Here is an 18,185-nt window from a genome sequence, read left to right on the forward strand (position 1 = left end):
TATATAACAAATCTTAAAGAGTTTTATAAAGAGATGCTTACAAATATTCTTATTATTTTTGTGACTAACAATAGATCTTTATAGGCTTACCATGCATACTGGAATGTGCAAGGCTACCTTTGTGAACCTGTGCCTATCTCACCATTAAAAATGCTTCTTTCTTCAGCAGATGAATACGTTATCAAAACCCACATCTGACCAAAATTCAGAGGACACCTGACCAAGGTATCCCCAGCGCTAATCAATCTACGGAAGGCCTGGGGAACATCACAGAAGGTGGAGAGGAAAAACCGTAAGAGCCAGAGGACCAGGACACTTTACTATATATGTCAGGGAAACTGCGCCTGTGAAATCTCAACAACGTAGTTGCTTAGATAAGACCTGAAAAATGACACCACCAACTGACATGCCCACGCGGATGGAGGGGTGTGTGTGCAAATCTCACTCTGGGTGAAGAGCTACAGGTAATTAATGGCCGCTGAGAGGGAGGAATCAGTCCTTTCAGGATGGAGTGCCCCCCTGACTAGTTGTCCAATTCCAAGCAGCCAGCCATAAACACAGACACATAGGAGCAACATCAAACACTCTTACTTAGCTTATTTATGTGCACACATGTATGGATATATGTAATGATAATTAAAGAATAGGTCGCGGATTTTTTATTTTTATCCTTGTACCTTATCCACTCAAAAACGCCCCTAATTCCAAGAAAACCAGGGAATTTAACGCTGATGGAACTTTTAAAAGAGGACAGGATGAAGAGCCGACAATAGAAGGAAACTCATTCTGCTGTGCTAGGACGAAATGTCAATGCATTAGTTTGAAAAACAGACGTCTGTGAATCCCGAGAGGCCCCAAAATGGTATTTCCTCTTAATTTACTTTCAAAATAATTTCCCATACATTTGATAGTCTTTCTACTGGCGAGGGAAATGATTAATAACCACTTCCTGTGACCTGCTAGGAGTTGCTACTCTCTTTTCAAAATATCATGTTATTCCTAATTTTAATAACCGACCATTGTCTGTGTCATCATTAACCTACTTCCATGGAACAAATATCTGTAATTTAGTTCATTACAGCATGCATCTCTCCTATGTAATTTAACCTTACCATGTTGTATTTTATTACTAGGAAATATAAATCCTGCCAAAATGGGAAAACACACCCTTAAAGCCTACTTGTGCCAGCCGCATAATTTGCTAGCCCCACTCCTGACCCTTTTAAGCACTCAGAAGCCACACACTGCCACTCGACTTCCGGTGTCTGTCTATTCTGTTCCCTTGCCGCCGCTATTTCTCCCCTTTGCGATAGTTAAGCGCGCCTGTTACCCGAGCTCTGGCCAGACAGCCATGTAAATAAAGTGGGCGGGAGTCTGTCCCTTAGTTCTGTCTCACTGCGACTTGAGTTAGCCAGATCCGTGGTTCCATCCTGCACAGGGTTCAAAGCCCCTCCGGGAAAGGATTGTCTTCTGCCCCTTTCCTCCTCCACTTTGCTTATTTTCCTGTTTTGATTAATTTTGTCCTGCTTTTACCCGTTTATCCTGCGTGTGGGTGGGGAGGATGGATGGGAATGTAGGTCAGGGGAAGTCTGAGGGAGCTGGTGTTTTCCTTCTACCACGTAGGTGCTGGCTGGGTGGGTGGGGGGTCAGACGCAGGTCACCAGCTTTACTCACTGAGCTACCAGGGCAATGTCTACACGTATTGGTTTGTTTATTTTTCTAACTACTATGCTGCTGCCACATGAACTGTGCTCTCCGGCCCCATCATCACTCTGTAGAACCAAGCCCCTCAGCAATGACGTGTCTCGTTGACCCAGGGATTGCCCTCTCTCCTGAACTTTCCACTGTTCCCTCACATACCCACCGCATCTATAATGACAGGTTCATGTCTCAGTCGTTTTTAAATCCCTGTTGAGCACTTGGAACATCACAGGCGCTCAGTAGGATTTTTACTACATGTTTACCTACTATGCGAATGAAAAGCAAAAGGGCCACACACACACACACACACACACACACACACACACACACACACACACACACACACATTCATGGACTGCCTGAAACACATCACTGTGGGTAGATCTCCCTAGAAATCTGTCTACGTGTGGGCAGAGACTGCTTCTGAATAAGGCTGTGTAAGCAGTAAGAAGTTCTGAGTTTCAGCGTGGACCCGGAACAGGAAGCATCAAACTGAATAGAGGCCACAGCAGAGTTCTCAAGAGCATCTGCTCAGGGTTCACTCGGAGTTAAAAATCTTCCTAGGGTCATTTCTAAACAGTGCTTGCCTGAGAGCCTTTTTTATAACCTATACATTTCTGTCCGCGCTTCTCTGAAAGGGCATCTCATCCACGTTTTAAATGCATTTATATACGAGACCTCCAGGATTTCTACCCTGAATTTCAACATCTTTTCTGTTTTCTTCAAGATAGGGTTTCTCTGTTCCAGGCTGTCCTGGAACTTAATGCAGACTAGGCTGGCCTTGAATTCACAGAGATCCATCTGCCTTTGCCTCTCTGAATGCTGGGATTACAGGCGTGTGCTGCTCCATCGAATTTTTTTTTGTTTATATTTTTGTGTTTGTTTTGTTGTTGTTATTGTATTTTAAATTATTTATTTTTAAATTTTTATGCATATATCTCTGTATGTGTCTCTGTGAGTATTTAACGTATATGCCAAGGTACCTTAGGAGGCCAGAAGTGGGTGACGGAGGCCCTGAAGATGGAGATATGTGTTTCTGGGATCTGCCTGACACGGGTGCTGGAAAGTGAACGGTGTGGTCCTCAGAGAGAGCAGCAAGTGCTTTTAGCAGCTGAGTTACCACTTCTCCAGCCTCATATGCTTCTTATTTTAAAACAGGGTTTCACTAGGTTATCCAAAGGTAGCTTTGAATTCATTCTGCAGTCCAGGAAAGCCCTGAACCTAAAATGTTCCCACCCCAGCCTCTGATTGGCTGGAATTACAGGCCTGCATCATTGCCCTGGCTTTGAACCACACATTTTGCTTTGCATTTTAGCATAAGGTCCACTGCTATTGGACTTAATGTTCTACCTTTAAGATCTAAAAGTTGCTTCTAAACACAGGCAGACAATCTAGATAGTTCAAGGGATAAAATGAATATTTAACATGACTATTCCTTTAAAAGTCAAATATTTTATTCCCGTGGAGACTAGGGCATTAAGATATAAAATTATTAGCCTTTAAAACATGATAACTAAGTCTTGTAGATAATGCCTGGGGAAAGTTAATGTTTCCTGTCAAAAGTAATCTTTTTCCAACATATTTTCCACTCGAGCACACATCCCACACATGACGGAAGTAGGCTAGCCCTCGAATGCCGCCCCTGTTTATTGAAAGTGTTCTTTGCAACCCAAGACTGGGCGTGCCTCCGCGTGGAGACGCAGCCAGCTGTAACGCGGTACCTGTGTCTCGGGGATGATGGGGCTGTCCTCAGGGGAAGACCTGAAGAAGGTGGATAACGGTGACGACACAATGATGGGGCTTGGCCTCACGAACCCACTGAGGTCACAGCTGGGGATGTCATTCTCTTCCTTCTTCATGACGAGGGTGTCCATCACATAAAAGACATTCCAGGGAATCCACACCGTGTGGTACTGAGTGAGGAACGGGGAGCGCTCAAACACCAAAGTCAGGGAAGCGCCGCCATTAGCCACCAGGTCGAACCTAAGAACAGACAAGACGCACTTAGCGAGCTGTCACCGTACTAATGCTCTCCTCAAGTTAAGACGAACCATGAGGAAAAGAACCTCGCTCTTCCTAATTTTCACATGAAATATCTCCAGACCTATGTCCAAACGGAATTACATAGCAAGAATTCACACACCCTCTTTCTACTCACGGATTACTTGTGTTTTCCCAACTTCCTATCTGTCCTTTGCTGTCGGGAGCCGCTCCGCCATTACAAGATGGCGCTGGTTTCCTGTTTCCTGGTTTTTCACGGAAGCCCTTGCGGCCAGTGCGCATGCGCAATTACGTCATCCTTACATAACCTGCTTACGCAGACGATATGCTAATTGGGTATTCTCTAGAGCACCAATGATAAGAGGACACGTCCCTATACGCCCCTGAATTCCCTATATAAGCCTCGGGTTTTTTGGGGAAGAGGTCCTTCTCCATCTGCTGTCAGTCAAAAAGAGCTGTACAATAAAATCGCTGTCGGAAGAATCCTGAGTTGCTGCGCCTCCTTTATCGGCGAAGGCTGCGCGCAACACTTTGCCACCATCCGAACTTAAGCTACAGACACCAAGAAACATCACCAATAAACACTTCAACACGAGTCTTCAAAGACAGAAACACATTCTCCGGCAGAACCACAGTATTATATCATGGCTCAGAAAATGGAATGAGCTTTTTTATAGCACATGAGTGTAGGGCCTGCCACCTCTGCCTGCTGCACCGTCCGAGGGTTTGTAAAAGACTCTGAGAGCTGTTGCTTTTCTATTTAAAAAAAAAAAAAAAAAAAAAGACAGTAAACCATGACGATGGCGGCAGCGGACGACTGCCCAGCCTGATGCTTAAAGGACTTCATACAGAGACAGCGCGATGCGACGGACTCACATTCCATCCTGGCGGGTAATGGTGTACCCGTATTCGGAGTAATGTAAAAACGAGACGTTGACACCGATCAGCGGGGTCCCGTCAGCAGTTAGAACTTGGCCTCGGATGACGGATGCAAGGCTGTGGGAAAAGCACAAGAGTCTGAATGAGCCTCTGTCTTCTCAGGCCAGCATCCTCGTGATTTATAGACAATTCAGGCCAAAGATAAAATATTACCGTCATAAACAATCAAGGGCGAGTCACAAAAAGCAGACCCTAAACCCCACCCCACCCTACCCCGAAATAATGCTTCTTTAAACACGGTGTAATTTACTTCTTTAAATGCCTGAGGTTTTAATTTGTTGCAATCTGGTTTCTGGGAGCAATATCAAGGCTAATAATTTAAGAGATGAATTTTAAAAGTTATAAATGATGCTTTTTTTTTCATATATCATATATGTGACGTACTTGAGGAAAAGTATACTTGGCCAATTAATTCTGGGGCAATCTGTAAATCTGCCACGACCACAAAGTACAAGATTTAAGGGGGCAATAAGAAACGTGTGTGCAACAATTTCTAATCTGCTGGGTCTCAGTGCATTAGCGCTGTTCAATGACGGCAGACCCAGGAGTTCTGTGTAAATCATCTTCTTTTGCTCAGCGAGACACGAGACACCTGCTTTCAGTTACTGGTTGATTTTCAGGTCATTACTGCTCTGTAAAGGGCCAAACAGCCTATGCAATCTCACTGCCATGCCGTTAGCGGCTCCATTACATTAATTCATAATTTATATTTTTTAGTGAGCTCAGCTAAAAAAAAGCGCACTTCTGTTTTGCCTTTTGGGGTCTTTTCATCGTGCCTTCTGAAAATGTTTCCAACTGCGCTCGAAAAATCAACTTGTTAAACGAAGATTTATTGACCCCTTAACGGGATGTCCTGTTACGTCTCGGGTACTGAAATTGACAAAATATATGAACTGTGCCAAAAATGCTTGAAACGCGAAGTCTGATGAAGAATTTTCTGAAAAAGATATATATATATGCAATTTTCTCAAACACACACTGGTCAACATTTCACAGAACTGTTCTCAAGACCCTCCTGAGTCTATATAAGGAAAGCAGGCACTAACCTCTTATTGAACGGGCTTTCTCCAGGGAGCACGTGGGTGCTATCCGATCCAATCAGGAAACTGATTCGATCATAGAAGGACTTGGCAGCTTGCTGAGATGGAGTCTGTAGACTTTGGCTAATGATATCCTGAGGATCAGGCAGGCCACGACAGTAGGGCTGATTTTGGCAGGAACTCTGTAGGCAGCAGTCAGGATCCATGCAGTCAACGAGTCCGTCTGCGGAAAGAGCAGCAAACCACTTAGCGGGGATCTGCTCCTTACGCCGGGGACGGCGAGGCGTGGAGCGACTTGTGCCTAGCTGTGGGGTTGTTTCCTCTCCATTGACTTGCCACTGTGTATCTGATGGCCGTCTCTGTGAGGCATCCTTTTTGAAGGCAGATGAAATAGATACAACACTGGCATCTGCTTTCACGGAAAGGAAAGATCTAGACCGAGGGCGGCTTGAAAGTAATCACGTGACATTTATTCTGAGTAAGGAATACGCATTATTGATTAGAACACCTTATTAGTAGGAAGGAATCAGGACTAGTTGTAAACACAGTGCCTGAAGCCGTCTGTATTTCAGAGAAATGCACTAGGAGTTCCCCTACTAAGCACACAGAGAAGACAGGTGGGTATCATGCATGTTGAAGCTCTAAATTTAGGGAAAGTGCTGCAAAGCGAAAGCGGGGAAGGCGCTAACACAGACAAGCTAACCCCAAATGGATGAGATTAGCCAGCCGCATCCCACAGAAACAGTTCTCCCAAGAAAGGGTAAACTCCGTTCCAGCGGGGAGTAAGGCATGTCTCAAAATGATCTTCTACTTGGCTACCCCTAAAATGCAGTATTATTTTTTTTAAAAATGGCAAATGTGTATTGGTCATGACAGTGGAGGTTATAAAAAAATCAGCCGTGAAACATGGACCCATGATACAATCAGCAGTGTCTTCTCCAAAAAGGACACATGACACATTCCTGTTAACAAGGTTAACACTGCATGTAAGTCAGTGGTCTCTAAAGATCTAGGGCCGCTGCCTGCCAATGCTGCATGCTTACCGAGGGCACTGTCAGTCATATAAAATTGTGCTGCATGCAATGTGACACCGAGCACATAATATTTAACCGTGACCATAGATGGCAATGCTGCTGGCTCATTGTTTGTTCTACGATATCACTCGCCATCACTTGCGTGTATGCTCCTGCCTGTGTAATGGAAAAGCTACTTTAAATGATGGGATGGGTTAGGACAACAGAAACTTCACGTGTCTCGTGATCATTGTCTCTAGTTTATATTAGGAGAACAGGGCAAGCGTCGGCCTTGTGTGTCTAGGTTCGTATGAGACATCCTGACGTCTGCCCAGCGATCACACGCTCTGGCGACGCGGTTCTCGGGATGCATCTCCGCCATGAAGCGAGGCATGGATATGCTATCCGTGAGGCATATCAGCCGTCATGCCATATGCGTGTGGCTGTCCGTCACCGCGACGGCACTGCCCTTCGAGCACATTGTTTATTCACCAGCTAAGACTGCTTAGTAATTGTATCACTTAGAATAGATTAGTAAAAAGTAGTGTGAAGACATCAGACACTATTGGGCAACTGGCCTGACAGTTCCAAGCTACTTTACACGTAAGTAGCAGGCCATTATGTGACCTTAGGGGAAACTCAGACGAAACATTTAGATGATGTCTATGCTTCATTTTCATAAGTGAAAAAAAGAAAGAAAGAAAGAAAGGAAGAAAACTTTCAGTCTTTAAAAACTATTCTAATAATTCATTTGCCTTATACCATACTGACTTTGCCCTTACGGTATCTGATAGCAAACAGAGACAAAAGGAAGTAACTATGCTAATGAGCTGGGAAGATGGCTCAGTGCGTAAACGCGCCTGCTGCCAGGGTTTATGTATAACCTGGGGTTGATTCCCCAAGATCCACATTGTGGAAGGAGAGAAGTAACTACACACACACACACACACACACACACACACACACACACACACACACCCTTCACACTCACAGAAGAAACACAATGTCCTAAATTATTTTACAAAAGAAACAGATTACATTTCCAGCCAAGGGGCGGGGGTCAACAGCAACGCAGGAAAGGTAAGACACAAGAGATGGACGAGGTAGGACTTAGTCACTCTACCCACGCGAAGGGGAATACAGCAAACGTTGCCTTTGCTTCTGTTGCTTGTGCCCCGCGCTCTGACTTTCATTTCCGTATTCAGCTCTTCCAGTTCTCAGACCACGCCCACACACCCACGCAACTCCCTTCATTGTGGGTTCAGTGATTTCAGGAGACCTAAAGTGTCAGGATGACTTCCAGGAACTACCTGGAGAATTGCTGCCTGTCTGTCCCCAACGTCCATTGGGAGGAGGCTTTCAGGCTGTGAAGCAAGGATTGCTGCAGCCATCTTTCTGCTGCCATAGGACCTATCTGAAATCAGTCCATCCCAGAAAAGGCAGAGTCAAAAGCTCGAGCAGGAACCAACAGGTCGTATACACAGTGGCCTCCTTGGGGTCTTTTAATAAGCTGCACTTGACCTTCTGGGTCTCTCAGTTCTAGAAGCAAAGGCATTCCTTTTTACTTTAAGTCTATTTGGGTTGGATTTTTCTTAATCCCTTGAAAGTAGAAGAAACTGAGCTTATCCACAGCTACCGACTAAATTTCTCTTTCTTATTTCATTTGAAGTTGGGGGAAGTGAGTCCAGTTAGGGGCACTTGACTTATATGTATGATGTTGGTCTTTTTTTACCTAAGTATTTTTAAACGATCTCTGTCTACACAGAAATGAATGGCTCCGACTTTCTGAGGAGAGACGTTGTGTAGTCTTCCTTAGAGCTGCCATTTTGATTCCTCAGGTCACAGGTGGTTGATTATTTGGAGCAGCACGCTTATTTCTTTGGCAGAAAACCTAAAGCCATGTGTTAAGATAATCAAATGATGCTGAGCTTTGAGCTTTCACATGAATTTATCAAAATACTTCTTCCTTCCTACTGAAAAAGCCATAAAGATGAAAAATGTCTGACTCTTCCTAGTGGAAGAAAGATGAGGCCTTACTCTTCATGAGGACATATTAGAATAATAATATGAGAGATAGGATTATTTTTCCCTCTGTCTCTCTTGAAATGGAAGCATGGCTTTCAAGACCGGATTCTCTCAAGCACTAGATGGTTGGACTATTGCTTCAATACCTTTTTTTTTTTTTTTTTTTTTTTTTTGCTTAAAATAATACAGCCCCTTAAAGCCACCTTTAACCATTAAGTGGTGACTTGTGATCATATGTAGAGTGTTTATGGGGACTCTTCGGTGTTTACTCTGTGATTTATTTCACTTAGTGAGTAGGTTTAGAGTGTCACTATACATGTTTGAGAGACTAATTAAATACTGCTATTTTATACTGCTGTATCCCACCCACTACTCCTTTACAAGGGAAAGTAATTTCAAATATTATATTTTATCTCCATTAATCTGGTGAATTAACAGTTAACTGCCCCATCCCAATTCTCCCACAGTGCCTTCCCTTAGGCAATATATGGTACAGCTGCCAAAGAGGAATTCTCAGATTTAGTCATTTATCTTTGTTAGTTTATAAAAAGCAAATGTACATCTGGCATGTAGTCTGCAGGTCATAAAACTGCTTGAGATTGACACCTTCTGAACTAATCAGTTGGAAATGCATTTTTACAAGCCTCTCTGCTAGCATCCATCAGAGAAAGAATCTCATTTTCAACAGGCGAGATGCAGGGACACACTGTTTGTTATTTTTTTTTTTTTCCTGCAGAGTTTATCAGTAACTTGCCCAAGCAAGTGACGGATGGTTATGAATCTGGCTTCCTATAACTTGAGAAAACATTTTTCATTCTTTGTAACTGCACTCAGAACAGAGAGGCCTATCTACTACAACTAAGTTGATTACCCACTTGCCCAAATGTACAGAGTTGCAAAATTGTCTCCGTGGAACGGCTTCTCAAAATCATTAGGATTCCATTGTAATCTCCAGACTGCTACGTTGGTGTACATCTGGTCTGGAGTAGAAGCCATATTTAATAGCATTAATCATAAAAAAAAACCCCTAAAGATCAGAAATTTTCAAAGCTCATTGAATAGCAACCTTGATTATTAGTCAAGAACCTTTCTTCACTTTAGGTTGCATTATAAGAGACACTATGTATGACATAAAGCAGATATATAATTTATGCTTTCCTCCTTTTGATTTTTAACATTATATGCTTTAGTTATAGTTATATTTTAAACACATTCTTGTCTTTCCTGAGGCATTTCCATTGGCCTTCAACAGTATTCAGTATCCTTATTTTATAGATTCCCTGCAAAAAAGCTTTGAAAATAGATAAATGGATGAATGCAACCATAGAGTTTCAATAAAACTTTATTTACAAATATCACCCTGTGGCCACAATGGCCAATCTCTGGTCTTGCTTCCAGGTTTCTACCTTGTACTATGTTTATAACATTTTCAACCACTTTATATACGTCTTGATATATTTTATGTCATTTCTATCAGTATACCTTTGGTCAAATTATTAAAACTCAGACTCCAAGCTTTTCTAGATTACCTTTGATATTTCCTTTGTTCTTTTTCCCAAACCTCTTCTTTTCTTTTTTTTTTTTTTGAAGTATAGACATTTTTAACTTGTTTTTATAATTTTTATTTACTGACTGGAGAAAAAAAAAGCTATAAACCTTTGTTTTCCTGAAAGATAATTACTGTCTGCCACCTTTGCCTACCACCTACTACAAGGTCCAAATCCCGAGGCAGTATGGTAGTACGGCAGCAGCGTGCGGTGCACGGCTCACGACTCTTGCCAGGCAGCATCTGGCGACATGTGGGGCTTTCAGTTCATTCGTGGCGTATGGGGACCAGTGCTGTACCGGTGCCGCTTTCAGGTCCACATTCATATAATTTCCATGCTATGGACTCCAGAGTGAACTTTTTTTTGACATACCAAAAAATCTGCCTTCCAGATATTTCTAACTGCACAGTATACAGACATCTGAAGCCAAACATCTCTCACCCATCCAATATGTCTCACCCATTTGATATGTCTCAACTACAACATCTTTCCCTTTCTCTCCAGACTTGTTCCTTCCCCTGTATTTCCAACTTCAATGAACAGTACCAACAATCTACCTACAAATTATATTTATGATAAGAAAAATTATATTTATTATATTTATAATTACAGAAAAAATATATTATATAATATCATATTATATGATTTATTTAGTGTGTGTGGCGAGGGAGGGAGAGGGGGAGAGAATGTGAGTGCTCATTAGCTCATTGAGTAGATAAAGTTGTCTGGCCAATGATTGGGCTCCAGAGACTTCCCGTTTCTGCCTCCCCAGCCCTAGGATTATATGCATGCACTACCATACCTAGCTTTAAAAAATCAAGTTGTTTAAACATGTGCTCTAGAGAGCAAGCTCAGGTCCTTGACTTTGTAGGCAAGAACTCTATCTAAACAAGTAGAAGCAAAGCTCAGGAGTGCCCTCTGGCTTTCCTGTATCATCTTCCCCACCCCAGACACTGTCTATCCCTTGAGTTCTTGTACATTTTTCACTCCAATAGTTACTTAAAAGTGCTACTCACCAACTGGATATTAAGATGCCAATTCTATGGCAATAGAATTATATTAAAAAAATTGGACGGGGGGGGGGGGGGCTGGAGAGATGGCTCAGCAGTTAAGAGCACTGACTGCTCTTCCAGAGGTCATGAATTCAATTCCCAGCAAGCACATGGTGGTTCACAACCATCTATGATGTGATCTGATGCCCTTTTCAGGCCTGCAGGTGTATATGCAGGCAGGGCATTGTATACATAATAAGTAAACAAATTTTTAAATTGGAAGAAACTATGACATGTATGTAATTCTATGTCTAATCCTTACAAGGCTCTTATTCGGAAGCCACAGCTTGAGTTTATGAATGAAAAGCTAACTTTCATAAAACGTCATTTCATACTAGTTGAGAAAATGTCCATATGGCGAAAGATGCCGCACACATACATACATACATACACACATACATGCATACATATATACATACATTTCAGAGTTGAAGGATAAGTAAAAACCACCACATAAATTCACCACACAATTACTACAGTCCCGGAGAAAAGAGGGACAGAAACCTCACTTACTAATAGTGTACTATCAGTCAGATTAATCAGGACATCCACGTGGATGGCCAAAAGGTTCATGGTAACCAAATCACTAATCTAAAGTAAGAACCCGTTGTCTTCCAAACCAATAATCACTTTCCCCACTTTTGTTCTACCACCATACCGCAAAGCCTAGATTCTGAGCGCCATTTCTAGGTTCTGATAATACTAGCAGTCTCTGGGAGAAAGGGCTTACCAATCTTTGATGGTTCTGCTTGCTTTTAATCACCCACCCCCTTATCAATGCTATTACCCACCGCCTTATTTACTTAGCGTGTACTTTTAAACTTGCTTCAGTGGCCTCTCTCTGAAATCTGGACTTGCTTTTGAGGATGGGATGGACGCTGACTCCAGAGTGAGCTCTTATCACAAGGAAAAGACTGCCCTTAGCTTCAAAAGGCCACAGCCACCCAGTGTGCATGGTAGCAGCAGGCTTACTTCCTATGTATGCACAGGTATTAAGAGCGAATAAGAACGCCTGGCTCCATCTATTCTATTAGTGTCCCTTCTTCCTGCTTCTTCTGAAGCTCTTGTTGATTATTTGAACTCCCAAGAGCCAACCATGTCTTAAAGACAACAGGAAGGGAAGGACCCAGGAAGGTAAGGAGTGGTACCTTTTTAGTGAGATCAGGATTTCAAGGCTCTTTATAATCAGACACTGATGATGGGGCTGGTCATAGTAGGAAAAGAAAATACTTTGGAGTAGAAGATAAAACCTTGTCTGAGGAATATATTTAGCTATTTCCCCTATATGTACTTGCTTTATTCTAGACATTTTTTTTTATCGGTGTATATTCATTATAAACTGTGATGGGTTTCATAAAGACATGACATACTTTGACCATACTTTCATCTTCTACAAAGACTGTGCGCACTTGTACACACACACACACACACACACACACACACACACACACACACACACAGTCTTTAAATTGTTTAAATTTCTGATTAGGGCCAAATCAACCTCTTCATCCACTCCTTCTCTTTAGTTAATACGCTGAACCAAGTTACTTAGTGGCGTGCTGGCTAAGCCAACCTTCTGACACCAAGCTCAGCTCGGATAATGGCTCTGCAGTGCTCCACTCTGCAGTGCTCCACTCTCCACATGTTCTAGAATTTCTGGTATTGACCTAATTTTAAGCCTTCTGTTCTACTGTTCTTCAGTCACACTATCCTGAATAGACAGATCATATAGCTTGATTATTTTTTTTGGCATGGAAGATGCTGTCACCAAGGCACTAGCATATGCAGATTCCAAAGAACCCTCTAGCCTGGGCTACCAGGCACCCAGGTTACCACCTCAGGATATGATGAAGGCAGCCCTGAGGTTCCTTCTTTGAAAAACAACAAAATTAGGTTAGGGACAGCCATGCAAATTATGTGAGATAAGTAGAGGACTCACAGGAGGTGTTCTATCAGCTCAGATTTCCCTCAGAGACAGAAGCCTGGAGACAGCAGAGCTTCATGCTAATCAGAATAAACAAAGGGGAATGAGGCCAATTCACAGTTGATAAATTTTTGAGGAAAAGAAAAAAAACCCTCCTTGGCTGATAATAATACCAAAGAGTTGATTAGCCCCTAAATTACTGTGCCTTGTCTCTACAGACTTGGCCCTGCAGTTTGTATCCCTCTGAGAGAGAGGAGGACCTCCTGAAAGCAATCTCTTCTTAGACGACAAAAATCTAAAAAATGCACAATCAAGGAGAAAGAGTCACTCTCCTCCCCTGGCACCAGAGACAATGGGGTTGTCGCTCTCTGGGGGAAAGCAAGGAGTTAGGTTGCCATCTGGACTTATGTCTCAGAGAGGATTGATGCTGCCACTTCTATATGCACGTGATCTCGAGGAATTTGGGCAACAAGGTATTATTAGCTGGGAAAGCTGTGAGGGCTAGAGACTGCTGCAATCCATTAGGGGCTGGAGAGGGAAGACGCCTTTTATGTGGGGGATACTGGCTTGTCTTGATAGGCAAGAAAATGACACCAGGAAGACGGGCGGGAAGGGCCTGTGACAAAGTTAACAAGTCGCCTGTGGTAATGTGGCCGCAGAGGGGGCAAAGACTCAGTCACTGGAGAAGAGGAGTTAGGCCCCACTCTGTCTTCTTGGACAGCCTTCTATGACTGGTCAAGATAAGCACGCCGGAAACAAAAGAAAGAAAAACCAAGTAGCACTGGCTGCGCCACGCTGAGCAATCTGTGTACATTTTTCCACCTAAAAAAAAAAAACGTTCAAAACCTTTTATTCCTGTTTTGTAGGCGGAGCAGTTAAGAGCTGAGTTACAGATCTGGTGGAAGGCCATGTAGTGGCCTACACAGTGAAGATCTGCCCGCCTCTAAAATCTGTATTCTCTACCCAACGCTACTGCCCGGGATGACGACCTTCCAGAAGAGCGGCAAGGGAGGCCTCAGGAGGTGAGCTGAGACTCAGAGAGCCTCCACTTGCCACCAGATCCGCTCCTAATGGTTCGTCAAAGTTAAACAGCTGTCAGGGACAACCGTTCCATCACCGCCTTCCACCCTCTATTCTCTGAAATTAAAATACAATAGCATGGCAGGGATGTGCTCAAAGGGGAGAATAATTAGGCCTAGCCGAAGGCTTAACTTGGGTAGAACACTGCAATCCTTTTATAGCGGTTTAAAGTTTAGGATAAAAAGACAGTAGAATCCAGCTTCAAGGGGCCTGTTCTCTGTTGCTGGGTGCCATTCCCCGCTAGCCCCCTCCCCTACAATGGCTTTCAAAAGAAGAGCTTGAAAAATAAAAACACCTCCCTGGCATCTTCTGGCTTGTTTAGGTATTAAAATAGTCCTGTGGTGCTCCAACAGGGAGCACAGTCCCCGGGGCATCACAACGAGGAACGGAGAACCGTGCTTGTTAGGCAGTAGCTCAGTCACCTTGCCTTCTCCGTGAGGGCCAGCCAGGAAAGTCAGGGAGCACAATCAATCCACCGGCACTCATACCTTTCCAATTAATCTGAGCTACAGCGATCTGCTTTTTTCTTTTCAACAGATAACTATGTGGTCACCGTAAGCCTCGGAGCTCGGCGCTGGCACGCACTCCGCTGTTCCTTACCTCCTTCGTTGTCCTTGCTGTCTGTACAGAGAGTCTCCATTGCTACATCACAGCCCGCCCCTCTCCAGCCCGGCTGGCAAACACAATGCCAGCCATTTTGGTCCAGCGTACATCTTCCATTGCTGTTGCACAAGCCGGGGCAACCCTCTGTCAAGACAAGGAAGGAAAAAACACCAGTGATTTGAGTATTGAAAGGGTTTTGCGCCTAAAAAGGAAACAGATACAGGACACTTAGTGGGAACAGGCCTTTGTAAACAGCACAGAGACTGTAATTGCACATGGATAGAAACAGCAACGTTATCCAAGGAATCTAATTCTTATCCAAGTGGCATCTTTGATTGGCCTGACCCTTGAGACACCACTTACCTGCGTAGGACAGAAATATATGCAACGATCCACTAAATAGCTTCAGGCCAGACAAAATTAACTTGACATTTCTCCCCCCCGCCCCACCCGCCTCCTTTCACAAAGCAACAAGGTATGGTTTGGAAAAACATCTCAGGAAAATAATTTCAGAACTCCCTTGTTCCAATTTTTAATCTGTTGCAAACATTGCTAGAAGCTTCTTCTTCTTCTTTTTTTTAAAAGCACCTTGTTGCTTCAAAAAAAAAAAAAAAAAAAAAGATAATTCCCCTAAATTCAAGAGCATGAGTGTGGACTTGAGTGTATGAATGATGTTAAAAAGAGAACATTAATTTTATCTGGCCTCAGAGTTGCCGAGTATGCATGTGAAATTACAGTGTATTCAATAACTGCACAAAGTATAGGTCAGTATTAATGACTATACTTTATGCCAAGAGTACATTCCTTTTTCACAGAATAAGCAAAGCCCAGGAAATAGTGAAGCAGCTTTAGCGTCTATTCTAACAAACATTAGGATTCAGGCTGCATACGGATGGGACGGAACCAACAGGGATTTCCAACTCAATGTAATAGCTGTGCATATTTGATTACTTAGGACGGACAAAATGAAATACCATAAGGACCACAATAGAAAACACTGATAGACTGAACAAAAACACGGTAGTGACGTGCTTCAAGACAGATAGCGAGGGGTGATATTTTGTGACAATCTCCCTGAGGCTTTTATGCTGTTACCTTTATATCCTATCTTGTCTGCTTTTATGGGCAAGAAGGGAAAATTTGGGAGATAATTAATTTAATATATCCAGAATCGAAAAAAATTTTTCCAGTCTAACATATTTTTTTTTAACCCCCAAAATACCAAATTTTGTCACTTCCTACTGATGATGCCTGGCATGCGGCCAACATGATCTGCTTATGAAGGATGACACTCAGGTGGAACCTGCAGTCCCTGCTCCTGAGTGTGACATGGCACCACAGAAGCAAGGACGAAGTGCTCTAAACTCCTGCAATGACCTGGCTAGTGCTCAAGTCTCTTTGGTTTATTTATTAATCATTTGATGTAAATACATGGAATAAAATACTTGCTCCGGCACTTGGGGGGTTGTCCTGTAACTTCTCATCATGAGAACGCCCCAGTAGTTTTGGACTTAAGATTTTAAGGGAGCAACATGTTGTAAGATGTTTAAGTCTGTATTTAAGTGATTATTCACAGTATTGATCTCCAGTGCGGAAGTTGAGAAGGAAGTATCTCAAAGAGATGCTCTGTCTCTTAAGCTGTTACAATTACCATCAACTGAAAGCAGGTTGTCTTCGGACAAAAATGATACTTATGATAGCATCAGGCCAGGGCGAGATGCTTATTCTGTTTTTCGACAGTTATTGTCTGTATCTATGGATCATTCAATACATAAAAGGTAAGTGTTCTTTATAGATGGGTTCTTTTGTGGCTTGCACTGAAACAGAAGTATTTAACTGCCCCACCGCCAATGTGCAGCAGTTGCTGCTTGCACATGGAACTGTGATAGGAAAGCCTGGATATTGCCATGAATATTTTCATATTCTAATGGAAAGCACAAACAAGGGAAAGAAGATAGGTAATCTGGGGGGAGAGGGGGAGAGGTTTGCTCTGCGTACAACACGCTTCCACCTATTTCTACAGTAACTGAAGACGTGAGACTCTGCTGTTTTTTTTTTTTGTTGTTGTTCTTGTTTTTTTTTTTTTTTTTTTTTTCGGAGCAACTGTTATCAGTTGTGATGCAACAGCATGCATGGGATTTTGCAGTTTATAAGAATAACAAAATTTTGATTATGGCATCATATATATATATATATAGTCTGACACATTTAGAAAAAGCCAAAGAAGTTTCCATCTGAGGATAAATGAGAACTCGCTCTCTCAACCTGTTAACCAGAATGTTCTTTAGAGTGACAATTCTTATTCTGTGATAAGAGTATTTATGAGTCTTTAATTTATAATTTAAAGCTCATTGGCTGAGTTACTAACAACGAAGATTTTGAAGCAAAATAAAATTAAAAACAAAAAACAGCAAATGTACTGTAATCTTCAGTTTCGGTTTTAGTGAGAACTATTGTTTTACATAAGGATGGAATCTGTGAGAACCCAAAATTATAAAAATGAGACACAGACAAGTTAAGTCTCAAATACTTTAAAATCCGAGGCATTTCACATACTATAAGCCCAAGTTATAATTTACAAAAATATGCATGAGAAAGTCTAGTGTTACAACACCTAGCATGATCTGATACGTAGCTATATTGTTATCTATGCATATATGTCAACAAAGAGTAGATATACAGTACCTTTAACTATCTTATCCAAATAGTGAGCTTGGGAAATTAAAAAGGGGGGGAAAAAAGAACAGACAGACATTTCAGAAGTGTCACATGGGACAAGGAAAAATTTTCAGAATTCACATGCAAATCCAGTAGCTGCAGCTGACATGGGGCTCACATTACATGACAGAGAGGTACTTCGAACCTTCTAAAAAACGAACTACAGTCAATTTTAGTCAATGTGGTCTTGACGCCAGGAACCACGCAGCACTTTGTCAGTCTGGGGGACACTAACACTTTGCTGCACGGGGCTCTTGGAATACATGCCGCTTTCGCTCTCGGTAAGACTACATGTTAAGTAGAATCAGTGCAATCGGAAGTGTCCTGCTATGAGAGTCACAGCAATCGAAGCTTAACAGCTCATAAGTAAATAGGCAATAAGGAAAAGAAAGAAATTAAGGACCACCGGACGAATATATATATATATATATATCCATTCTACTCAGAAAAGGGCGTGTGGAGCCCTGTAGGCATCTCCAGTAGCCTTTGGCTCCATGTCAGATGGGCAAGCTGTATCACATATGTAGTCCATTAGGGACCAG

General features: G+C 42.5%; 1 protein-coding gene across 18 annotated transcripts in view; it reads right to left on the reverse strand.

The window, feature by feature from the left end:
• TENM3 (teneurin transmembrane protein 3) overlaps window positions 1-18,185 on the reverse strand; it is a 2,605,219-nt gene that overhangs the window by 67,691 nt on the left and 2,519,343 nt on the right. For 11 of the 18 annotated variants that reach the window (XM_084760467.1, XM_084760482.1, XM_084760469.1 and 8 more), the window contains 6 exons: window positions 17,611-17,637; window positions 16,021-16,041; window positions 14,923-15,069; window positions 5,688-5,904; window positions 4,579-4,698; window positions 3,423-3,684 (listed from right to left, as the gene is read on the reverse strand). In XM_084760467.1, the coding sequence (XP_084616593.1) occupies window positions 3,423-3,684; window positions 4,579-4,698; window positions 5,688-5,904; window positions 14,923-15,069; window positions 16,021-16,041; window positions 17,611-17,637 (794 nt within the window). The remainder of the gene's footprint in view (window positions 1-3,422; window positions 3,685-4,578; window positions 4,699-5,687; window positions 5,905-14,922; window positions 15,070-16,020; window positions 16,042-17,610; window positions 17,638-18,185) is intronic. The other 7 variants (XM_084760484.1, XM_084760468.1, XM_084760471.1 and 4 more) reach the window with 3 other exon arrangements.

The sequence above is a fragment of the Acomys minous genome, assembly GCF_964271855.1.
Source record: "Acomys minous genome assembly, chromosome: 15".
In the NCBI taxonomy this organism is placed as follows: domain Eukaryota; kingdom Metazoa; phylum Chordata; class Mammalia; order Rodentia; family Muridae; genus Acomys; species Acomys minous.